General features: G+C 42.4%; 1 protein-coding gene across 1 annotated transcript in view; it reads left to right on the top strand.

The window, feature by feature from the left end:
* The window catches only part of ADAMTS9 (ADAM metallopeptidase with thrombospondin type 1 motif 9), a 169,453-nt gene that overhangs the window by 23,228 nt on the left and 119,862 nt on the right, over positions 1 to 26,363 (top strand). The window contains exons 4-11 of the mRNA XM_080671508.1: positions 9,200 to 9,489; positions 11,928 to 12,011; positions 12,106 to 12,215; positions 13,139 to 13,179; positions 13,286 to 13,391; positions 18,262 to 18,408; positions 19,831 to 19,972; positions 21,951 to 22,064. Coding sequence (XP_080527634.1) covers positions 9,200 to 9,489; positions 11,928 to 12,011; positions 12,106 to 12,215; positions 13,139 to 13,179; positions 13,286 to 13,391; positions 18,262 to 18,408; positions 19,831 to 19,972; positions 21,951 to 22,064 — 1,034 coding nt within the window. The remainder of the gene's footprint in view (positions 1 to 9,199; positions 9,490 to 11,927; positions 12,012 to 12,105; positions 12,216 to 13,138; positions 13,180 to 13,285; positions 13,392 to 18,261; positions 18,409 to 19,830; positions 19,973 to 21,950; positions 22,065 to 26,363) is intronic.

A 26,363-nucleotide genomic window follows, 5' to 3' on the forward strand; every position in this document is an offset into this window, starting at 1 on the left:
AGTATGCTTTTTATTAAGTCTCATATTTTAGAGCAGTTTTAATTTCACAGAAAAATTGAGATGAAGGTACAGAAATTTTCATACATCCCATCCCCACACAGGCACAGCCTCCCCCAACCTTAACATCCTTCACCAGAGTGGTACAGTTGTTACAACTGATGAACCTACACTGATGGATGATAATCGCCCAAAGTCCATAACTTACTTATGATTCCCTATGAGTGTTGTACATTCTGTGGGCTTGGACGAATATTGATTGACATGTGTCCATCCCTCCGTAGCCCCAATCCCCAGCTGTCACTGATCCTTTACTGTCTCCATTGTTTTGCCTTTTCTAGAATGTCACATGATTGGAATCTTACAGTATGCAGCCTTTTCAGATTGGCTGCTTTTGCTTAGTAATGTGCTTTTAAGTTTCCTCCAGATCTTTTCATGGCTTGATAGCTCATTTCTGTTTAGTCCTGAATAATATTCCATTGTCTGATGTATCACAGTTTATCCATTCATCTACTGAAGGACATTCTGGTTGTTTCCAACTTTTAGCAATTATGAATAAAGCTGCCAGAAACATCCACGTGTATGTTTTTGGCAGACACAAATGTTCAGCTCCTTTGAGTAGATACTGAGGAGCGTAATTGCTGTATTATACATTAAGAGTATAGAAGGAACTTTTATAAGAAATACCTAACCTCTCTTACAACGTGGCTGTACCATTTTGCATTCCCACCAGCAATGAGTGAAGGTTCCTTTGCTCCACATCCTCACCAGCATCTGTGCTGGATTTTGGCCATTCTAACCAGTGGGTAGTGTTATCTCGTTGTTGTATTAATTTGTATTTCCCTGATGATATATGATGTGGAGCACATCTTTATATGCTTATCTGCCATTTGTATATCTTCTTTGGTTCAACTTGCTACTTTAAGATATGAACTAGGTCAGGTTGCTCATCAGTTATTTAATGAAGTAAACATGCTTAATTATTAAGACGTTCTTAAAGAAAAGAACCATAAAAAGGATTTCCTATTTCTGAGTGGCACATTTGAACTTCAGAAAGAGGCATGAAAATGGTGCAGCCACTGTGGAGAACAATGAGGCAGTTCCTCAAAATGTTAAACATCGTTACCATGTGACCCGGGAGTTCTCCTTCTAGGTGTCTACCAGAGAGAATGTAAGCGTGACTACACAAAAGCTTGCACACACATGTACATAAAAGCATTATTCAATTGAGTTGTTGTACCCAACTGTCCACCAACTGATGAATAGTTATACAAAATGTGAGATAGCCACACAGCGGAATAGTATTTGGAAATGAAAAGTGATAGAGTGTTGATACATGCTACAACATGGATGAGCTTTGAAAATATGCCAAGTGAGGGAAGTCAGACACAGAAAGCCACGTACTGTATGACTCCACTTGTATGAAATGCCAGAATAGGCAAATTCATGGACACAGTTCATAAGTACAAACACAGTTTAGTGATTGCCAGATGCTGGAGGGAGAGGGGGGATGGGGAGTGACTGCTAATGAGCAGAGAGTTTCTTTCTGGGATACTGAAAATGTTCTAAAACTTGATAATAGTGATTATTTCACAACTCTATGAATACACTAAAAACTACTGAATTTTATGGTATACAAATTATATCTCAATAAAAAGTAATAATAAATGTGTGGAAAGGAAGATCATAAAATATACAGACCAGCCCTGGCAAGTTGGTTAGAGCGTTGTCCCATGCACACCAAAGGTGGTGAGTTCGATTCCCAGTCAGGGCACATACTCAGGTTGTAGGTTCAATCCCAGGTCAGGATGCATGCATGAGGCAACCAAGTTATGTATCTCACATCAATGTTTCTCTCTTTCTCGCTCTCCCTCCCTTTCCCCCTCTCTTCCTTTCTTTTAGAATTAATGAAACATATTCTCAGATAAGGATTATTTTAAAAATATCTATCTATATCTCTATCTATCTAATATACATTATATATACAATTTTTATACTATACTTTCCACAAGGATGAAATTTCATTATGTAGCCCATTCTGATAAGCTATTCGCAAATGGCATTGCAAATTAGAAACATTTGCCCCAATTCCTTTATGCTAAAAGGTCATTAAAGAGAAATGTGGATGGCTTCCTTTCCATCCTACCAATGTGTCACTTGGTAGAAATCATTGTTCAGAGGCAAGAGAGCTGAGTAGGTTTACAAATTATAATGGTTTTTTTTATTCTAAGTAAAAATGTTTATGTTTGTAGTCATAGTGAATATTTGAATCTTTGAAGCTCATACTATTTTTAATGCTAACATGATTAATGTGATAGAAATTAGTTGGGCTAATTAGGTCAATAAATCTGACTCTAACTCACTAGGATAAAAGATCAGTTGGGTAAAAGATAGGTAAATGTTATGTATTAGAAGAAGACATATCTACTCTGAAGAAGTAATTTTTTAAAATATATTTTATCGATTTTTTACAGAGAGGAAGGGAAAGGGATAGAGAGTCAGAAACATCAATGAGAGAGAAACACCGATCAGCTGCCTCCTGCACACCTCCCACTGGGGATGTGCCTGCAACCAAGGTACATGCCCTTGACCGGAATCGAACCTGGGACCCTTCAGTCCGCAGGCCGACGCTCTATCCACTGAGCCAAACCGGTTAGGGCAGAAGTAATTTTATTCCTGAATTTTTATGCCACAGGTTACTTGTGAATGGAATATCTTCCAGGCATGTTAGAATTTACATGGGTTATGCTGTGATAGAAATTGTAGCCTTTCTCTGGTTAATGCCTTAATTTTTTTCAACTTTGCTATTTAAGTAAATGTTCCTTATTTCCAAGGAGGGCCCTAAATTATCCTCTGGTTTTCCCATGCCCAAATCCCCCCTGATGACTCTGAGACTACATATTTCCCCTTTAGTAGTCAAAATAAGTAAATTCTGCACAGCATTTCTTGAGTGTTTTTCTCACTGTAGGTATACATTTGTCTGAATAACCAGTAAGTCAAAATATTTATAAGAGACATTAAGTAAGGATTATTTACTTTTTACAACCTAAGTGACATATCGTCTTTTTAAAACAGCTTTATTGAGATACTAGTAGCCCAGTGCATGAAATTCATGCACAGAGTGGGGGGTTCCCTCAGCCCAGCTTGCACCCTCTCCAATCAGGGACCCCTTGGCAATTGGACATCCCTCTTGCAATCTGGGACCGCTGGCTCCTAACCGCTCATCTACCTGCCTGCCTGATCACCCCTAACTGCCTCTGCCTGCCTGCCTGATTGCCCCTAACCCCTCTGCCTGCCTGCCTGATTGCCCCCAACTGCCCTCCCCTGCTGGCCTGATCACCCCTAACCACCTCTGCCTGCCTGATCACCCCTAACTGCCCTCCCCTGCTGGCCTGATCTTGCCCCAAACTGACGTCCCCTGCCAGCCAATTTGGTTCTGATTCGTCGGTTTCTATGCCAGTCAGCGTCTAAAGCTCTGCCTCCTAGGCAGCCATTGGCTCCTCACTGTTTGCCCAGATTTGGTTCTGATTGGTCAGTTTCTATGCCAGTCAGCGTCTCCAGGCCTATCTCTGGGCCTAATCAGAGAGGCGGGACTGATCAGCAACCCCCACAGAGACCTGGAGAGAAACAGGCGTGGCTGCTGGCAAAGCCCAGAGAGAAAGAGAGAGGCAATAGCTGATCAACAGCTGCCATGGAGGCTGGGGATCAGACCCTTCCTCTTTCTCTGGGCCTCTCTCCGGGCCTGATCCACAGCCCCATCAGTAGTCAGTGCTGGGTCACTGCGCCCACACCAGTGGCAGTCAGTGCTGGGTCGCCACGGTAACCCAGGACTGACTGTAGGACTGACTTCCTGTGTTTGGTCAAGGCTTCGGTCGATTTGGACATTACGGACCCTGGGTTTTTCTATATTAGGACTAGAGGCCCGGTGCACGAAATTCGTGCATGGGTGGGGGTGTGTGTTCCTCAGCCCAGCCTGCACCCTCTCTAATCTGGGACCCCTTAAGGGATGTCCGGCTGCCCATTTAGGCCCGATCCCACGGGTATTGGGCCTAAACGGGCAGCCGGACATCCCTCTCACAATCCAGGACTGCTGGCTCCCAACCACTTGCTTGTCTGCCTGCCTGATTGCCCCTAACCGCTTCTGCCTGCCAGCCTGATCACCCTCTAACCACTCCCCTGCCAGCCTGATCGACGCCTAACTGCTCTGCTGCCTGCCTGATTGCCCCCAACTGCCCTCCCCTGCAGGTCTGGTCACCCGTAATTGCCCTCCCCTGCTGGTCTGATTGCCCCTAACTGCTCTCCCCTGCTGGCCTGATCACCCCTAACTGCCCTCCCCTGCAGGCCTGGTCGCCTCCAACTGCCCTACCCTGCTGGCCCGGTAACCCCTAACTGCCCTCCCTTGCCAGCCTGGTTGCCCCTAACTGTCCTCCCCTTCAGGCCTGGTCCCCCCCTTCTGCCCTCCCCTGCAGGCCTGGGTACCCCCAACTGCCCTCCCTTGCAGGCCTAGTCACCCCCAACTGCCCTCCCCTGCAGGCCTAGTCACCCCCAGCTGCCCTCTCCTGCAGGCCTAGTCACCCCCAACTGCCCTCCCCTGCAGGCCTGGGTACCCCAACTGCCCTCCCCTACAGGCCTGGTCCCCCCCTTCTGCCCTCCCGTGCAGGCCTGGGTACCCCCAACTGCCCTCCCCTGCAGGCCTGGTCCCCCCCAACTGCCATACCCTGCTGGCCATCTTGTGGCGGCCATCTTTGACCACATGGGGGCAGCCATCTTGTGTGTTGGAGTGATGGTCAATTTGCATATTCATCTTTTATTAGATAGGATGATTCCCATACCTTACTATTCACTCATTTAAAGTGTCCAATTCAGTGGTTTTTAGTGTATTCACAGATATGCAACCAACATGATGTTTAGTGCAACCAATATCAAAGTCAATTTTAGAGCATTTTTTATCACTCGAAGAAGAAACCTTGTACCCTTTAGCTATCAACTCACTACGTCCCCACTCCATCTCCATCCTTAAGCAAATGATTTACTTTCCATCTCTATAGATTTCCCTATTCATGATATTTCATGATTACAATCATGTAGTAGGTGGTCTTCTGTGACTGGCTTCTTTCACTTTACTGATAGGGTTAAGTTTATCAAAGAGTTTTATAATAAAAAAAAGTGTCAGTTCATTAGGGGGATTTAACAATTATGAACATAGATGCACCTCAGAATAGAGCACCAAAATACATGAAGCAAAAACTGACACAAAGGAAGGAAGACACTGATAATTCAGCAATAATAGTTGGAAACTTCAATACTCCATATTCAATAATGGGTAAAACAGCTATGCAGAAGATCAGCAAGGAAATAGGAAACATGAACAGCACTGTAATCAGCTACTCTAGCAGATGTCTATAGTACACTGCCCCAGCAGTAGCAGAGGCAGCATGCTTCTGCAGTGTACAGGCATATTCTCTAGAACAGACTATATGCTAGGTCATAACAAACCTCAATAAATATAAAAGGACAGAAATAATACATAGTATTTTCTCTGACCAAAGTGGAAATGAAATTAGAAGTCAATGACAGGAAGAAAAAAAAAATACGGGGAAACTAAAACTATGTGGAAAGCAAGCATCACACTTCTAAATAACCAGTAAGTCAAAGGAGAAGTCATAAAATACTTCCAGATGAATGAAATTGAACTTATGGGAGGCAGCAAAAGCAGTGCTTAGAGGGAAATGTATATCTATAGATGCCCCTATTAGGAGAAAAACAAATATCTCAAGTCAATAATATAATCTTCTGTGGTAGGCAGCTAGACAAACTAGAGCAGAGAAAGGACAATAGGCCAGGTACAGAAGGTCACTAGGTTGGAAAGCTTCAAGTACTTAGCCACAGGCAAAGTGGGAAAACAAGGACCTTGTCTCCAGGATAACCTTTTCTCCCCTAGGATATCGATGGTCATGCGGTTCAGACCTCACCTTTCATATCGCTGGTTATGCAGTTCAGACCCTTTCCTGACCTTTCCTCCCCTGGCATGTTGCTAGTCATGCAGTTAGATCCCCTTAGAGGTCGAGAGACCCCCATCAAATACATCTAGCCTCAGCTGTGTTTCAGCTCCAGGCCCAGAAAAGCAGCAACACTAGATAAGTGACACTCTACCTGTGTTGACTAATGACTCCCTGTTAGGGTGCCTACCAATAAGTAGAGACCTTGACCTGGAAAGGACACCACCTGGAAAGTTGATGAATAGTCTATTGGGATCCTCCCTTGAGTCCAGATAAATACCCTCAAGGCAGAGAGCCCAGTTGGGCTCTCTCTACAGAGCACATCAGCATCTGCCTTTCCCCCTCTTCCTTCTCCCAGACACAGTTTCCTTGTCTCTCTTTCTCCTAAGCTCCAAGGGCCCTTCTTTTGCCTCTGTAACCTGTTTCCTAAAGCCCATTTCTTCTATGGCTCACTGCTACCTCTGTGACTTTCTAAATAAACTTTCTCTTATAGTTTGAGTCTTGGCTCTGAATTCTTTCTTAGCAGAACTCAAGAACTAAGATTGCTGAACCAAGGTCCTCTCTGACTCCACCTGTCTAACACCTGTTGCCATTTTTTGCAGCTGCCAACAAGTCCACTCAAGACACTGGAAAATGAAGAGAAAACTAAACCTATAGCAAGCAGAAAGAAGAAAATAGAGCAGAAATTAATGAAATAGAGAATAAAAAAATGAGACTTTAAACATTTGAAACTTTACTGGTTATAATAAAATGTATTAAAATATTTACAGAAAACATTAAACAGGGATTATTTTTTTACAAAATAAGTGACAAATTTTCTTATGTTTTCAAAAATATCAGATTCAACATAGCTTCTTACATACCTGTTATAAGAAACTAACCTTTGTGAAAATATCTTCCAGGTGCTCTCTTCTAATTCAAATTCTGTTTGGAAACTGTCCATCAAACCTTGAGTCCATTTCAATTCCAAGCTTTTCAGAAATCTGATCTGATAGAATACTGCTTAGGTTGTTTACAAAGCCATGCCTGATTCCTCATGCCACCACTACTGGCTATGTGACTTTGGACAAATTGCTCAATATCTTTGAGATTTATCTTCCTCCTCTATAAAATAGAGATTAATTTTCTTAGTCTGAGAGCAATTGTGAGATAACATACCCAAAAGAACCTAGTTCAATACCTGGCACATAGTAGTACCTATTCTGTAATCACTTGATGATTTAAAAACGGAATGACAGCCTAATTACCCATATGGCATGAGTATGCTTTTAAAGAAGAGAATTGAAGAAAAGAATGTAATATTGAATCCTGGGTACCAGGCTTTGGGCTAGTCCTGTTATCTGTAGCTGTACCACATATAACTTATTGGATAATTTGGACTGATTTAACTGTTTTAACAACAGCTAAAATACTCAACTTGGGCAAAATACACATCCTGGCCTAAATTGATTGTTTTAGCAGTAAGTTATAAAGATGAAATATTTGCACCCTTAAAAAACCGAGCCACTTATAGTTTAACTTTTTTGTTGTCATTATATATGTTTAGTGGTGTAAAGAATTGTATCCCTATGTCTTAGGTAAGCATACTTCTTAGTTGTACAACTCTGTGGACTGTTTCAGATTACAGCTAGTGGCATTTGAAGGGGTGGGGTGCAGAACAGGCCTCCTGAAGATGTGCCCCTTTGGCACTTGAATTATTTTGAGCTGAAGGTAGTTAAGACCACACAGGCTCACAAGGAATGTTTCCCTCTCCCTAAAAGATCTATATTAAGGACCTTGCACATATTAGAGTTATCACCAGAAATGACTTTATAATCTATGCATAGGGCAGACAAACATGTAACTACTCAACATCTGCTCCTCTTATGTTCCAATGATTGACTTTTCTCCCCTCTGAAGCCCAAGGCTCTTTACCTCCTCCTTAGCTCAGAACGTCATGTATATCTCATTTTATCTTTTTGTCTCTGAACCTCTCATGTATGTGGGGGGGGGGGGGGGGTCTCTGACTATCTCATGTGCATGAGGTTTCCATACAAATGTATGTAACTGAATTTGGCTATTTTATCTTGTTAATGTGTTTCATGTTAATTTAATATCTAGACCAGCCAGAAGAACCTAGAAGGGCAAAAGGAAGCTTTCTCCTGGCCCAAACACAAGCACATTAATAAACTGATAGGCAAGATAACTGATTGAATCATGTTATTACTCAAAGCATATTGTGGCAGGTGCTTTTATGCTTATTCTGCTTATTGTGTGATTGATGGCTTTGAAATGGAATATTCTCACTAGCAATACAAGCTGCAAGCCGAGACTGGGGCTAGTGCTTCTCGAAACATTAACATGAATATGAGTCACCTGGAGATCTTGTTAAAATGTAGTTTCTGACTTGTCAGGTCCTGGGTGGGGCCAGAGAGTCTGCATTTCTAACAAGTTTCCAAGGGTTGCCAGTGCTTCAGGTCCAAGGACCACACTGTGAGCAGTAAGGTTGTGTAGAACCTTGGAGGGCGGGGCATGAGTTGGAACTGACTAGAGCTATTATCTGTCGTTATGCATCATGGTCCCCACTATCTGTTCACACTCTCTGAGTTTAATGAACCTTCTTAAATGAGCTCTAAAATTCAGAGGCATTGAATAGCAGTGATTCTATTCTTAAATTTTGCATATCATAATGATCAAATACAGTAATAGAATAATACTATGTCTACCTTGTCATGCATTGTCTATAGTTCCTTTGTGTTGTCTATTAGGCTGCCCACCTCTCAGACCTCTTTATATTGTATCTTAGTGAATATCTAAAGTGGTGTATAGGAAACATCTGCATTTCCATTCTCTAGAGCTCTCTGGCTGCCATTGGCCCTTACTATATCTATGCCAAATAACAATGAATAGAAACTGCTTAAATGCCAGCAAGACTTCTGTTACCAAATGAAAAGAATCATTTGCAATTGTTAAACTCAGGCCTGATTTCTTTTCTAATACCTTAAGTGAGCATTTCTGGAAACTTCAGGGGAGCCTAATTTCACATCCTTAGTCATTTAGATGAGAGTGAAGATTGAGGTTCACTGGCAGAGCCCAAAGTGTGTTGAACTTGATTTTGTATGCGATTTGACATTAGCGGCATTATTTCAAGATGTGTCCTGTTCAGTTCTTAATACGAAGTAAATGTGGCTTGATATGTAATGCCTGCCTTTGATTTGTTACAGAACACAGAGATAGTCACAGTAAAGACAGGAGGAAACCAAGAGCAAGGGAACGGGGAGGACGGAGCAGCCTGGCTGATGACGTGGTAGTACTCAAGAGCGGCTTCCAAACAAAGGTGCTTTCTGCCTATGGTACCAAGTCGGACAGCGTAAGAGAACAGAGGTCCCACAGAAGAACAAAGCGTTTCTTATCCTACCCACGGTTTGTAGAAGTGACGGTGGTGGCAGACCGAAAAATGATGTCATACCATGGAGCAAACCTTCAACACTATGTTTTAACTTTAATGTCCATTGTAAGTACACATAAAAGAACCTGATTTATGAGCCCCTACAGGTGCCATTGGGGGCGTGGGGGGCTTCCATGCAGGGCTTTGGAGGATCATTCAGGGCTGGCATTTCACCGACTCAGGCAAGTGACTAGAAAGAACATAAGATTATTCATTGCTTGCTGTTTTGTGACCGTCATGGCTATCAACATTGAGTGTTTGTTCTGTGATCATTTGACAATGTGCTTGTTTACTTAAAAGGCATAATTTCTAAACCTTTGGGCAACTCTGCTAGGTAGGATTATCATCCCTATTTTAGAAATAAGAAAACTGAACCTCAGAGGAGTTGGGTCACTTGCCCATGGTCATGTGAAGGCTTGGAGACTGATGTGACATCTAGCTGGTCCAGTTGCAGAGAGCAGCAGTCTTTGTCTGACATGTGAGCTTGCACAGCCAGGTGTGAGTCTCTAGGCTTCCGATGCTGGCTGTGAATCAGAGTCACCTAGGCTCTTCCCTAGGATTCTAATTAGCCCTTGGGTGGGGCCTAGAAATCTCTCACTCTATTTTTTCTATGCCCATTTTGAATTGAAAGAGCAATATATTTGCATAATTTTAAAAAATCTAACATAAAAGCCCATTGATGAAAAATAACTTGTTCTGCCCTACCCGGTTTGGCTCAGTGGATGGAGTGTTGGCCTGTGGACCAAAGAGTCCCGGGTTCAATTCCGGTCAAGGGCACATACCTTGGTTGCAGGCTCCTCCCCAGCCCATGCGGAGGCAACCAATCCATGTGTTTCTCTCATATCGATGTTTCTCTGTCTTTCCCTCTCTTTTCCACTCTCCCTAAAAATCAATGGAAAAATATCCTTGGATGAGGATTAACAAAATAAAAAAGTTTCCTTAAAAAGAAAAAAAAACTTGTTCCCTATTCATGCTTCCACCCCTTCCCAGAGGCAACCACTAGTAAGCTTTTTTGCATATGTTTCTAATCAGCTCTGCCCAATAGAGATATAATGTAAGCCACATAAATAATTTTAAATTTTCTAGTAGCCTCATGAAATAAAACAAATAGGTAAATTAATTTTAATAATGCATTTGTATTTTATATCCAGATATTACTTCAAACATTATTAATGAGATATTTTAATATTTTTCATACTAAGCCTTCAAAAGCCAGTATGTTTTATCCTCACTGCACATCTCAGTTGGGACCCGCCACGTTTCTAGTACTCAGTGACTATACGTGGCAAGTGGCTACCGTATCAGATGGCGAGGCACTGAGCACTTCTTAAGCATATATGTATGCATATACAACTGGTTCTTAAACAGAAATGCAGAATTGTCCTAGACTCTTTTACACATTGCTTTTTTCTTGAAATATTGGAGGTTGTTTTCTATAGCAGTCTCTATGATCTTGCCCCCATTCACTGACCCTAATGTATTTGAATAGGAATCTGCTTTTTATATATTCCACAAATGAATGTGGAAAGCAACCATGTTTGGGAACATTACTTTAGAGTTTCTTCTTCCCGCTCCCTGGCCTGTGGCTCTCCTTGTCTTTCCCTCACTACTGTGAACCAGTCCCCCGGTGCTCTCCCCCCCACACCAAAGCCTGCCTCCCTCCACCCTCCCGTTACCCACCTCTGCCACCCTCAGTCCTATGTGTCCCAGCCTTCTCCTGTCCTGGAGCAGAGAAAGAAAAATGTAATCAGACCTTACGCAGACTCAACTCTGTTTCCAACCCATAAATTCAGACCTGTTCTAAGAATTCCAATTGTGAGCATGGACTTGGGTCAAGTTGACAGAGGTTGAGAGTTCTGGCTCTGCTACTCACCACTGTATATAGTCTTGGATGAGTTACTTAATTTCTCTGAGCCTTTGTTTCCTCATTTGTTGAGTAGAGGTTAGACCAATGCCTAGCACAGGTATTACTGGGACTAAATGCAAATGCATATGCAGTTTTCAACACGGTCTAGTCCACAAGAAGCATTCAATGAATGTTAGCTCTCATAATTTAACAATATGGATTAAAAAACTAGGTTACCAGGCTGTGGAGAACACAGATGTGTGGTAAGCATGCAGAGCAGCAGTATCGGCAAAGTCGTGGTCAATGTGAGATCCATAATTTGGCAATCCGGGACTTCAACTGCGGTGAAGGAGCTTGATGAAAAGTTAATATCCAGTATTTTGGCATAGAGAACTATTAAGATGCATGGCCATGCAATTTTTAAAGAAAATACCTTAAAACTTAAATGTGTTAGAATTTATTATTATTTAAAACTTTCACCTATAAATAATTTTACGAAGATAGTTTTAATGAGTGTTTGATGAATGAATGAAAATTCAAAACTGAAAAATGCATATGTTGCATGAAATGTAAAAATAAGTGGAGCCACACATAAGTGAATTGCTTGCTGCTTACACAGAGTTCACAATTAACTTTGAAAAATTTATCTCGGTTGCAGGTAGCCTCTATCTATAAAGACCCCAGTATTGGAAATTTAATTAATATTGTTGTTGTGAACTTAGTTGTGATTCATAATGAACAGGTAATCAAGTTTTTTTCTTCTTTCTTCTCTCTGTATCCGAAATGGCGTATGCAATCAGTACAACCGACCAACCATAATTCTTTTCTGTGCTTAGGAAGGACCGCCCATCTCTTTTAATGCCCAGACGACATTAAGGAACTTCTGCCAGTGGCAGAAGAACAATACAGGTGGGATCCAGCATGATACTGCCATCCTGATAACGAGGTATGCAGTCCTGATGCTTCTCAACTCGCAGTTTCCAGGCAAGGTGATGGCAGGTGTATGTTCCTGGCAGCCAGCTCCCGGCACGAGGCTGTTCAGCACTGTTGGCATTTGGGAGCAGATAACTCTGTTGTGGGGAGTCCTGTGCATGTCAGGATGCTTAGCAGTGTCCGGGGTCTCTGCCCACTACTGACCAGTAGCAATTGCTCCTCTCAGTTGTGCCCACCAACAGTGTCCTCAGCCCACAGAGGTTGCCAAATGCCCTGTGAGGGCGGGGATGGGCTGAGGTGGGGGAGGGGAGCATCGAATCACCCCTGTTGGGAACCACTTACCTGTAGGTGCTGAATAGACAGTGAGAGCATTGGGCAGGCCTGAAAGGAAGTGGCCTTCTAGGGGGCCAGCGGCTCTTCAGGTGGAGCCCATTGTTACCAGGCGGGGTACAGTCCACTGCTGCCAACTTCTGTGATTTTGCAAGGAGTCGGGGATACACATTTGTCTTTAAAGTGAACTCTCCCAATGTTTAAATCGTAGCTCCTACCTAGAAAATATTCTCAAACACTGTGTGGGGCAGCGAAGAGGCCTGCTGCCTTGCTGTGCTGCCCACCACCTGCCGCGGATTCGCTCCCGGGCACGCACTCACGAGCATAGAGGAGAGGCCTGTTTGTCAGGAATCTTTGTGCGTAAACTAGAATCACTTCCTCAGTGTATGAGGAAGAACCCTGGTCAGAAAGAGTTCTGCTGGTTCCAGGCCACTCCTGAGGCAGCAGGCGACCTGTCCATGTGGCTTTCTATACTGAAAGCCGTGGTTTTGTAACCCCCTCCCGATGGCGGATATGTTGTGAGCGCCTAGAAGGCTCTGAAGTGGTGACTGGTACTGATGTTTCCTCTCTGGTGTTGTCAAGGCCCTAAGTGTGCTTTACTTTCAGACAGGACATCTGCAGAGCTCAGGACAAGTGTGACACCCTAGGTGAGTCAGCTGTGCGATCCTCTGTGGCTCCCACCCTTTCCTGCATATTTTCACTCTAAGCCACAACTGCCTGTTCAAGTAAACCCTGGTTCTTTCTTTCCAATAGGTCTGGCTGAACTGGGAACCCTTTGTGATCCCTCCAGAAGCTGTTCTATTAGTGAAGATAATGGATTGAGCACAGCTTTTACCATAGCCCATGAACTGGGCCATCTGTATGTTTCCTTTCCTGTTTTCATTGAATTCAGAGTGACCTAAAACTTTCTTCCTTCGCAGCAGGGAGCCTTTCCTTGCCTTTCGAGGGTGAGACGCTTGTTGAGTCACAGCAGAATCTGCAGGATGGACGCGCTTTGACCCTGGAAGGGAGAAGTGACTTTGGTTCTGGAAAGCTGAGTGAATGCGTGCACCCTCGTTGGCCCCAGCCCCTGTGGATCTTTGCTTTAATTGCGCACGTTTTCTATGAAAAGTCTAATATTCTCCCTTCCCACTGGGAATCGGAGGAGGAGGGCTTGACATCTTTGTCGATGAAGGTCCATCATTGCCCAAGCTCCAGAGATTTTCACAAATCCAGATCCTCCCTGCTTCTGTTTATATGCCTACAATTCAGACAGGGATACCCCTCTGTCATGGGAGAGAATGAACAAAGAGAGAGCAAGGAAAACACTAATTTTGGTTACTACGTGATCATTGTGAAACTGGCTTTTCCTTTTGTTCTTTTAGAGGCAGAGCATGGTTAGAACATGTGGCAAAACAGTGTAAATTTGCCAGAAATTATTCTGCTATTTGAGCTGCAGCATTTTCTTTCCACAAGTAGTAATTAAATTACTTACATCTTTTTGAAATCATTTTCTCAGCTGTCACTAGTGGAGTTGTATATCAATTTTCATGTCAGATGTTAACTTTATAACTAAAATCACCTGTTAAGCAAGCTTTATCATCCACCAGGCTTCCAAAGGCACCTCTGTGCAGTGTGCAGTGCTAGGCATAAAGCAAGGCAGATAGATAGGTATCTCCCCACTTCAGTTCAACATAGAATGGGTATTTTCAAAACCAGCACCTTTCAAGCGTATTTTAAGAGCATACCCCTTTTCTTTTCTCTAAAGGAAATGTTATCAGATACCCAATATTTATAGCACACAAAGGCTTGGCTTTCCGTTAAGCAGCTGTGGTGGGTGGCCGCATTAGCTTTCTCTCTGTCCTTTTGGTTTCTCAAATGCTGTCATGAATTCTTGGAACTCTGTTTGACAACTACTGATCCCACTAGTGTTTCCCAAAGCACAATTTGAACACCATTTCCAAAAGAATGGTCAGTGAAAACAAAAGGAGTTTTGTAGTCGTGATATTTTTTATTTTTCAATTACAGTTGACATTCAGGGTTATGCTATATTAGCTTCAGATGTACAGCAAAGAGGTTAGAAAAGCTTATACTTTCCATAGTGGTCTCCCTGCCACTTCAAGTGCCCACCTGGCCCCAGACTAGTTATCACATACTAGTTATCATGATATTAGTGACTCTGTTCCCTATGCCGAACTTTACATCCCTGTGACTGTTCTATAACTACCAATCGGTACTTCTTAATCCCTTCACCTTTTCACCCAGCCCCCACCCCTTCCCCTCTGACAGTTGTCAGTCTGTTCTCTGTACCTATGTCTTTTTCTATTTTGTTTGTGTGTTTATTTGTTCATTAGATTCCACATATAAGTGAAGTCTTTCTCTGTTGCACTTATTTCACTTGGCATAATACCCTCTAGGTCCATCCATGCTATTACCAAGAGAGAGAGGGAGAAAGATGTGTTTTGTAAAAGTGATTAAAAAAAAAATTTTTTTACTAAATTTATTTGGATGACATTGGTTAATAAATTATATAGGTTTTGCCCTAACTGGTTTGGCTCAGTGGATGGAATGTCAGCCTGCAGACTGAAGGGTCCCAGGTTTGGTTCCGGTCAAGGGCATGTACCTTGGTTGCAGGCACATCCCCAGTGGGGAGTGTGCAGGAGGCAGCTGATTAATGTTTCTCTCTCATCAGTGTTTCTAACTCTCTATCCCTCTCCCTTCCTCTCTGTAAAAATCAGTAAAATATATAAAAAAATGAATTATATAGGTTTTAAGTGTACAATTCCACAATACATCACCTGTATATTGTACTGCGTGTTCACCACCCAAAGTCAAGTCTCCTTCCATCACTATTTATCTCCTCTGTACCCTCTTCTACCTCCCCCACGCCCTTCTTTTCCTCTGGTAATCACCATACTATTGTCTGTGTCTATGAGTTGTGGTTGTTGTTTTTTGCTTAATCCCTTTACCTTTTTCACTCAGTCTCCCATCCCCCACCCCCTCTGACAGCTGTCAGTCTGTTTGTTCTCTCTATCTATGAGTCTGTTTCTATTTTGTTTATTTTTTTTTTTCATTAGATTCCACATATAAGTGAGGTCATATGGCATTCGTCTTTCTCTGACCGGCGTATTTCACATACTCTCCAGGTCACTATTCAGCCTTGTGGCTAAGATCAAGTGTAGTATCTGTTAAGTTTAGCAGTCTTGTGATTTTAAAAAATGTTTTGCTAGTCTATCCCTGGTTGTAGTCATAAGGCTAAATGGTATAAAATAAAGGCTCTGACAAGTTCTATAGTAAACTTTTGAATTTGTTTAACTCAGTTTTCCCAAACCTATTGTAACAGAATCTTTTAGGAATATTTGTTTAGGTTACATAAAACGTAGTACATTTCTTTGGAACTTTAAGTAGGAGGGTAGATTTAACCGTGAAGAATAGGTGGCATTTCAACAGGGCCGCTGTTCCTTTCCTAGGAAATGGAAGAGGAAAAGTTACAGATAGGAAGGCATTCAAAGGCAGAAAATTTCCATTAGCAGACTAACATTTATCCCCAACATATGGCTAAGAAAAGTGTACCATTTGAAGAAACATTATTAATTTCTTTCCAACAAGAGCTTATAAACTTCTTTTAGACTGTGTATAATGTTGACATTTTGAGGAAAGTGAGAATTTTGAGTAGCAAAAACTAAATTATTTTCAGCTGTTGAGAAAATTCAATGCATAGTTAACAAATATCTTCCCTACACAAAACCCAAGTCGGCGGCATTGTTAGAGGGGCTTCCATTTCCATGATGTCGTTAGTCCTCACCAGGCGCACAGGGAGGGGTTGTTGTTTCTCTGGGCTTGACCTGGCGGTACTATGCTGGGGTACCTGCTTTCAGGCAGAGGTCGGTTGGGAGCCAGATACCAAGTTCTGGACTGAATTGTTCCACATTCTGCTTGACTTGAAAATGTATGCTGTTTCCCTACCTGTGAGGTGGGCACAATACATATAGACCCCAACTCAAAAGTATTAGAAAGTGAAATATGAAATAATTGGTGGATGATGTGAGTTATTAGTTAAACGAAAAGTATATTCCTAACCCTTTAATGAATGCTTTTTGTTTTGATGCTTTGTCTCATGTAGTTAGGTTTACTCACAGTGAACAAAAATGAAAATCGCAGATTTTCTACGGAACCTTTTCACAATTACATGTTAAGGTGTTTCAGTCGGGACTTTCTGATAATAAAAATCCCAACAGCTATTGGTGGGGAGGGAGCAATTGCTCTTGTATCTGTTGAATGTCATTGTATGTTTCACAAACAGCCCCTCCCCTCTCGCACAGGAATGTCCATAGACACAGAGTGGAAGGGGAAGGTGGGGAGGTAATTCAGTGTCTTCTGGATATAGAAATCTTTCCACAATATTCCTGACAAATCATCACAACTCATCTAACAGGAGGAACTATAGTTTATATATACTCCAAAACAAGAGGTTTTAGAACCAGACTAAAGTAGATTCCAATCCCAGTTCCCCCATCTTAGTAGCCTTACAACCTCAATTAAGTAATTAAACCTCTACAACTCAGTTTCCTTACCTGTAAAACATGGATAGTAATTGTATTATTCATTGGGTCAAATAGGTAATTAAGTGAAAAAAAGCATCTGACACATTTAACACACTGTCCTGTGTGTTGTGAATGCAAAAAAAAAAAATGTTTTGGTTATTATTGGTTAGTAAGTGCTTAACGAATATGCATTATTACCTAGCCCCTGCTTTGTGCAGATGTGCCTGATATTTGAATGAAAAGAAGTTTTATGATTACATGATGAAATAGACTGGATTTTGTCAAGGTCTGGTGGGGGGTGGGGAGTAAACACCAGCTCCTTTGCACCACAGAGAACCCAACAGCTAAAGTAGGTTTGGATGCTTGGTCTGGGTTGGCTTTGGTAGTACAGGTAGTATTACTGACTATGCAGCTGCGAACTAGAAACCTGGACAGTCATTCTTTTATGAAAATGGACTTGTAAGCATTAAGAACTCATTTTAAGTTCAAACAAGACAGAGTTTTTCTATCTCACAGTTTCCATTAGGCAATTATTCCATCTGGTAATTATTGTGGGACCCAAATATTTTTTAATATATGTATTTATTGATATCAGAGAAGAAGGGAGAGGGAAAGAGAGTTAGAAACATCAATGATAAGAGAGAATCATTAATCGGCTGCCTCCTGCATGCCCCACACTGGGGATTGAGCCCACAAGCCAGGCATGTGCCCTAACCAGAAATCGAACCATGACCTCCTGGTTCATAGGTCTACACTCAACCACTGAGCCATGTAGGCTGGGCATGAGACCCAAATTTTTGAAAGAAAAAGAAAACCAAACACGTGAGAAATCAATGGACTGGACCTCACAGACCTTTATCCCAGCTTTTACTTTTATATGAAGCAAGTCTATACACTTCTGACTCACTGATTTCCATATTTCAAGATGAACTAGTGAAGTAAATTCCTCCCTAAATTATTCATATGCATCAAACTTGTGATTGGGGAAAGTCATGCAGACAGGACAGCCCTCTGAGCTTGTTGGCCAGTGGGTAGTTATCAAGCTGAGAATGGTATGTTGATCATACAACTGATGTTTCTGGAATGACAAATGCTTCCTATCAGTTAATAAAAATGTTTTTGGACAGGTGCATTCTTGAAATCAATGATAACAGCTCGATCCCTTGATATTTATTGACATTCTCATCCTTGTCTCGTTGGCCTTAGGTTTAATATGCCTCATGATGACAGCAATAAGTGCAAAGAAGACGGAGTCAAGAGTCCCCAGCATGTCATGGCTCCAACACTGAACTTTTACACCAAGCCCTGGATGTGGTCAAAGTGTAGTCGAAAATACATCACTGAATTTTTAGAGTAAGACTTGAACTTTTTTGTAGCACAGACTTCTGGTATCTGGCTTTCGTGTAGTAATCTAATTGTGGGAAAGAAAATGTAGAGCTAAGCATTATTTTTCGTGTTGTTTTTTTGTTGACATTCCTTGGAGGAGGAAAAAATAATACTCTCTGCCATCTGTGCAGTTCATGTCCTTGCCCGAGTTCAGAAGATTACAGACTGAGCTAAAAAGAAAATTGGACCTTACAGAGAATGTGTAAATGTTACTTTATTCCTGGTAAAGATAGGAAATCTGTTCCGATCTTGGGGGAGGGACCATAAATGTGATTATATGATGAAGGAAGTCCACAAATATTTATGGGCTTTAACTTGGTCATTTTGGCTTGGAGAGGGGTAGGATCGTGAGGCAATCCCAAAGAAGTTATCTGGGTGGATGAAAATTGCAGCACACCTTCCTGTTGTTGAATGGAGGACATTTCTCTCTCCCTCTGTCTCTCACTCTTTCTCTGTCCTCTCTTTTCTTGTTTTCTTTTTTGAGCTTCCTACCAGGCTGCTCAAAGATCCAATTACATTGTACAGTATCCCTGTGTTACGGATTTATTGCTTTTCTCTCCCAGAAGTACGAAAGGTTAAGTGATTGTCTGGAGGTCACTGGGTGTATATTTCTGCAACCACAGGAAAGAGAGGGCTTTATTAGTCAGAACTCACCGGGTGTGAATTTTCCAGAAGTGTTTGTATAAAAGTCAAAAGGACTGGAGGGCTGCTGGTTTTCCTCTTTAATCAGGTGGTCTAAGGTGTTTCTCGAGATAGTTGTTGATTAACTCACTCACCTATTCAACTAAACATCTGTTGTTATGAGGATGAAAAAGACACTATCTTTGCCCCTAAGAAGCTTACAGTCTTTTGGAAAAGATTGTAACAAAAAGATAATTGCCCTGAAATGTGATAAATGCTGTAACAGATACATATTTCCTACTAGCTGGGTTGTATACATAGCCAATCAGAGTACAAACAAGTGTAGACCAAATTATATAACTTCAGCTTCTAGATTTAACCCTGGGTGAAAAGAATAAAACAGATATGAGAAAGGAATTGTCCTGCCCCAGCTGGTTTGGCTCAGTGGATAGAGCAGCAACCTGTGGACTGAAGGGTCCTGGGTTGGATTCCAGTCAAGGGCACATGCCGGGTTGCAGGCTCGATCCTCAGTGTGGGGCGTGCAGGAGGTAGCCAGTCAATGATTCTCTCTCGTCATTGATGCTTCTATGTCTTTCTCCCTCCCTTCCTCTCTGACATCAATAAAAATATATTTTTAAAATTAAAAAAAAAAAAAGGAACTGTCTGATCTACCATTATAATGGCAGATGGCCTTCCCTTTCAGCTAGAGGTGTTGACAAGCCATGAGTCACCCACCACACTCACCATCTGTATTTTTGCTTTCCATAGCACTGGTTACGGCGAGTGTTTGCTTAACGAACCTGGATACAGAGCCTACAGTTTGCCTTCCCAACTGCCAGGCCTCCTTTACAACGTGAATAAACAATGTGAATTGATTTTTGGACAAGGTTATCAGGTGTGCCCATATATGGTAAGTGTTTAGGGGTTGATACTGGACTTCTTTTTATTCATAGTTTCCATTAGATTTTCACCCGAATATAAACCACCCATGGAAAAGTTGAGAATGGTCCATTGACTCTTAATGGTAGTAGAAATGATGATGGTGATAAGTAATCACAGTGCTCACTGTTAGATGGTGCTTTACCCGCACTTCCTCATTTCCCTCTTGGGACAGTCCAACAGGGAGATGCTCACAGAGGACAGGGTGCAGAACTGGTGATGGCCAAGCTCAGCCCTTTTCTCTCCTGTCTCTTCTCATGCCCACTGACCTGTCTAGTTGACCTTTATTATAGGAATTCTTCTAGATTCAGTAAAAGTAATTCATGAGACAAACCTGTTTCTCTGTTTTAGCTCATCAAAGCTGTTCCTGTGAAATCATGTCTGGTGGTAGCTCAGCTGGTGGGTGTGTGGCATTTTGCTGTAGGTGTTGTGGACATGTGGACCAATGATATGATCTCATGGCTCTCAGATTTCTGAGGAGCTGAACAGTATAAATAATTATTTTATAGAGTATGTTCTCAACTGTAAAAGGCAAGAAACTACAGGAAAGACTGAGTAGTCTGAGGCTCTTCTATTTTTTAATAAATAAATAATTAGCCCTAGGTGGTGTTGCTAAGTGGTTAGAGCACCGTCCCCTACACCAAAGAGTCTTGGGTTTAATCTTGGTCGAGGGCATGTATCTGGGTTACAGGTTCAATTCCCGGCCCCAGTTGGGGTGTGTATGGGAGGCAACCAATCAATGTGTCTCTCTCACATTGATGTTTCTCTCTCTTTTTCTCTCTCTCTCTCTGTGTCTCCCCCCATGTCTCCCTCCCTTCTACTCTCTCTAAAAAATCAATGGAGCCCTAACCAGTTTGGCTCAGTGGCTAGAGTGTCGGCCTGTGGACTCAAGGGTCCCAGGTTCGATTCCGGTTAAGGGCATGTACCTTGGTTGTGGGCACATCCCTAGTAGGGGGTGTGTAGGAGGCAGCTGATTGATGTTTCTCTCTCATCGATGTTTCTGACTCTCTCTCCCTCTCCCTTCCTCTCTGTAAAAAATCAATAAAATATATATTTTTAAAAAATCAATGGAAAACATCTTCGGGTGAGGATTAATATAAAATTTTAGTACTTTATAAATGTCTCTATTATGAGCATGGTTTAGTGTAATAATCAGGAAAAAAGGTCTTTAAAATGTATGCCCCAAAATAGAGCTAAATATATTAACTTGTGTAAATCTAAAACATACTGTGTCTGTGTAGAGGGGAAAAGCAAGTTGCAAGGCCTATGAGCATATCTTGAAATGCTGAATGCTATTGTTTGTTTCAAGTTGAAATGTATAATATACATTTGTGGTCAAAGCAACGGGAATGAAGAAATGATGGCCACCACTCAGAACAGTGGTCATCTCTGGGAGGAGGGGAAGGGATTGAGACTGAGGAGGGAGGATGTACCAGGCCTTCAGCTGGGCCTGTGAGGTTTTCTTTCTTTAGTTGGGTGGTGGGTCCATGGCTGTCTATTATGTGGCTGTTTGCATTTTTTGTAAGTCTGAAATGTTCACAATAGTATGTCCCTTTTTCCCTCTGATAATTCCTGACACCCTAGAAAGGAGACATCCGATGACTGTGGAATTATGTAGCCTACTAGAAGAAAGCATTAGTTTTGTGGTCAGGCCTCACCTAAACTGAAATCGCAGCTAATCCCAACATGGCTCCAGTGGATCTCCAGTCTCACTGGATGCACAGAAGCCCCTTTTTCACACCATCTCATGTCCTGCCAGCCAGAGACGTGTGTCTCAGGAGCTGGCCTCTGTGTCCCTCGGAATATTTGATCACTTATCATACCAAGAAATAAAACCCCTTTTCAACCTATACTGTATCATTGGCAAAACATGAACTGAAAGTAATGCTGGCCTTGTTTGCTGTCATCTAATCATGTTGTCTCTGATTGCTTGTCACTGAAATGAGCAGATGCAGTGCCGACGACTCTGGTGCAGTAACGTGGACGGAGCGGATGCAAACAGCAAAGGCTGCCAAACTCAGCACACGCCCTGGGCCGATGGCACCGAGTGTGAGCCTGGAAAGGCAAGTAATGCCCCAGCCCTGCCTTCTGTCTTGGGCCAGAAAGGGGCCAGGTTTTGGCTACAGGGCCAGTCACCGCTGCTTGCTGTTAGTGCAGCGTGTTTTAGCATGCGGAATACTTTTTTTTGAGGCGAGAGGTTCCGTTTTACTATTGAAAATGGTGAAAACTTGACATGGCTATCACTATTGCCTCCATTTTAAGACATACTTTTTCTCATTTTAACATTTCTGAAACCCCGTGTACTTTTTAATGTATAGGTACATTTAATGTAATCTTTCTTTTTCTTCTTTCTGTCTCTTTTGGAGGTGGCAATGGAATTCTATTCATCTATGCCAGTGGTCGGCAAACTCATTAGTCAATAGAGCCAAATATCAACAGTACAACTATTGAAATTTCTTTTGAGAGCCGAAAACCGACTTCTGCGCATGGGCCACGAAGTTTCAATCGCACTGTATGTGCACACCCGCACGTGGTTCTTGTGAAAGAGCCACACTCAAGGGGCCAAAGAGCCACAGTTTGCCGACCACTGATCTATGCTGAAGCATCTTAAAACCAAAGAAATGAAGAAATACAGTAAACATACTGTGTTCACTACTGGGATGCCAGGCTTTTCCCAACCGTTGTCCCTTTAAGAAGAGATGATGTCACCTGGGATATATCCAAGTCCAAATTCTCAGTTGGTTCCCACTTGTTAGTAACCACACAAAATCTACTTGCATAGCCCGATGATAACAACATCCCATGCACCTAAGAGCATGATTAACGCAATCTGCTTCACCTGGTATCCATCTCAAAAAAAAAAGGAACTATATTAGTGATATCATCATCACCCAAAAATTTGGTTAGAAAGTGTTTTCTAATCCATATCAATCCTGATTTTTTAAATCCATATGGAAAATGGATTTCACTCAGCATTGATGCAACTCCTGGGTTATATTCTGAGTCTTTCTTACATATGTTTCATGTCTTCTCTCTTCTTCCCATCGTCTACTTTGCTCACTTTTAATATTTTATTCTCATCTCACATTTTTTCCTCCACTTTTCCTTATAGAATCAATAGCACCAGTTTCCATGGAAGGGGTCCTAAAGAGATGACAGAACGAAATTCTCTTTTCCCCAATTTTATAGATAGGGAACAGAAAAAGAAGCGGCTTGCCCAAGATCTATCTCACAGTTCATTCAGAGCAGAGTCCCTGACACCTGAGCCCCTGCCCTCCAGAACCTCCGCCTCTGTTTGGTCTGAAGGGGCCGTAACTGAGCTTGAGTTTCTATTGGTCAAACAGGAGGACTAGTGGTTTCTTCGCTCATCTCTCAGGCGGTAACAGTTACATGAGCTGGAGGGCATGAACGATATTTGAAAAACATAAAGTTCAATACAAAAGTACAATGAAAATGATTTTTTACTTGTCGTGGTGACTAAATCAGTTCAACTTATCACTTCTTAATGGCTAGGACTTCAGCAATTAAGTATACACCTTTCCCCAATGACAACCTCACCAAAACTACATGCAGACATAGGTACAGCGACCTTTGTACCTTTCATTAGCTTAAAAAGAAATATATCTCCTTGGTCAAAGCGAATCATTCACTTTTTGTGGGACATTTAACTCAACATGTTGATGACCAGAGGGTCATAGCTTTGAGTGGGAATACGGTTCTTGGGTTTTTATGGCAGCCATTAGGAATTCACTCATCATTACGAAATGAAGAGGCCTCAGAGTCCTAAACACAGTGGCCCTGACAGCTGCCACCAGGCATGATACCCTGTTGATGACTTGGTGAGTTGGCTTGATTTAGAGCCAGTCAACTATGTTACTTAAATTGAACCTGTTTAATCTCAGAAAAATCACTAGCATTGTGTTGTGGTTCTTAGTCAATCTGATGTACCCACCCATATGTCTATTTCTGACACATGCTGTTGCTTTAAGAAACTCTAACAAAGAAGGATTCTCAGTGAAGTATATCTAGTAAGTTGTCATGAACAGGCTGCCAAGTGCCATGTAGTGACATGGTAGCCACTCAATCCTGGAACACAGAACTTTGGAGGATGTATGTTGTGTCCTTTTCCAATCTTCTGTTTTTGTAGCAGACACAGATGATAAGGGTTGCAGGGTAATCTGATGTCTGAGGGATGGGAAATGTGGGAGATCCTTGGGAAGGCTTTTTCCATGTATGCTCGTGTTCAGCAAGAGTGAGGGACTTCAGGGCATTCCAAGGGCAGATTCAGAACACGTTCTGAGCAGCAACTCTGCAGAGAAAATGATGGGGACCTTTCTAGTTGTGTTTTAGGAAAGTGGGGAAAAGTGTCCAAGTCTAGTAGCTTTTACTAAAGAACTGGGTATATGTGTGTTTATTCCCCCGAAGAGTATTTATACATTTTACAAATGCCAGAGATGTTGGCATAGAAATTCTGTGTGTTCTTCATTTTGTTTTTATAGAATTGGCAGTAAAACCATACACTTTCCTCTAGCAAATTCTGCCTCCCTTTGCTGAGGGGTTCATTTTTTTCCTTTCTCTTCTTCCTGCCCTGCTCCCTCTGCAGGGAGTTCTCCTGGGCTGCTGACAAATGTTATTTTGATGAACGTCTCTGTCTCTTTATTTTCCCTATTCTCTTGTTAAGTCCATTAACATTTTTATTTAAACCCTGTTTGTGAATCTCAGGCTTGAAACTTTGTTTTAAGCCTCCTTGGCACAAAATTGATCCCCAAGTCCCTTTTCCAACCACTTTTTTTTTTTTTTTTTTTAAGCAACTTGGAGATTATTTAGGTAGAATATCATTTAAATGGTTCTGGACACTTTTAGGAAAGGCTGACTATATTTTGGCTGGGGTTCTACTGCCACTTAATGATTTGTTATGATGTAAGGGCTATTTCAATATGTAATTATTGTTTGTCAGCTTTGCCTGGAAAAATAGACTATCTTGGTACATATTTGCCAAATAGCCATGATTTCCAGCCTCTGTCACCTGAGGCAGTCCCCTGTCCTCTGAGGCTCTTCCTCTCCTTTGAATACCTGTCCATGGTCATATCAGTAAGACATGTTTCATTTGTAGACCAGTTTTCAATTAGAAGCTTCCTTTTTTAAAGAGGCCATGTTAGGACATTTGCGTGCAGTGCTGAATGGTAGCACTCTGGCAAAGCAGCACCTGTGTCCTCATTTTGCTCTGAAGTTTATTGTTTGTTCTTCTATGGAAGTAGCATCTATAGAATAGAGAGAGCAACAGACTGAAGACAGTGTCAAGAGGAGAAAAACTATATATCCAGGCAATTTCTTATTATTAAACTCCATGAATTGTCATAGGAACTTATTCCTTACTTTGTAGAATTTATAAACTGAATCTGGCACCAAGACTCAAAGGCTGAATTTGGGCAATAGCTATGACCTCAATTATATATTAACTAGAGGCCTGGTGCATGGGGGGGTAAGGTGGGCGGGGGGAGGGGGGTGGTGTTTGTCCCTCAGCCCAGCTGCACCGTCTTCAATCTGGGACCCCTCGAGGGATGCCCAACTGCCCGTTTAGGGATCGGTCCTTAATGGGCAGTCAGACATCCCTCTCACAATCCAGGACTGCTGGCTCCCAACCGCTCGCCTGCCTGCCTGATTGCCCCTAACTGCTCTACCTGCCAGCCTGATCACCCCCTAACCACTCCCCTGCCAGCCTGATTGATGCCTAACTGCTCCCCTGCCAGCCTGGTTGTCCCTAACTGCCCTCCTCTGCAGGCCTGGTCACCCCTAACTGCTCTCCCCTGCAGGCCTGGTCCCTCCCAACTGCCCTCCCCTGCTGGCCTGATCACCCACAACTGCCCTCCCTTGCAGGCCTGGTCCCTCCCAACTGCCCTCCCCTGCTGGCCATCTTGTGGTGGCCATCTTGTGTCCATATGGGGGCAGCCATCTTTGACCACATGGGGGCAGCCATCTTGTGTGTTGGAGTGATGGTCAATTTGCATATTACCCTTTTATTAGATAGGATTAGAAATTTTGTTCAGGTCAGACCCAATTATCGTAGTGTAAGCAAACTGCATCTTTTTTTTTTCCTGACACACAAAAAAAACTAGTCCACACTGAAACAGGTTATGGAGCTGTTGTGGCAGCTCCACAAAATCATCAGAGACCCAGGCTCCTAATTTCTTTCTACTCCACTATCGTATGCAAATGGTCTTCATCCTCAAAGTCACAAAATAGCTGCTGCAGCTCCAGCCATCAAGTCTGAGTTCCAGGCAGAATGAAGCCAAAGAGCAAGGAACAAAGGGGCAAAGAACCTTCCCAGAATCTCACCCAACGAATCCTGCTAACATCTCCTT

Source organism: Plecotus auritus (genome assembly GCF_963455305.1).
Source record: "Plecotus auritus genome assembly, chromosome: 6".
NCBI classification, from domain to species: Eukaryota; Metazoa; Chordata; class Mammalia; order Chiroptera; family Vespertilionidae; genus Plecotus; species Plecotus auritus.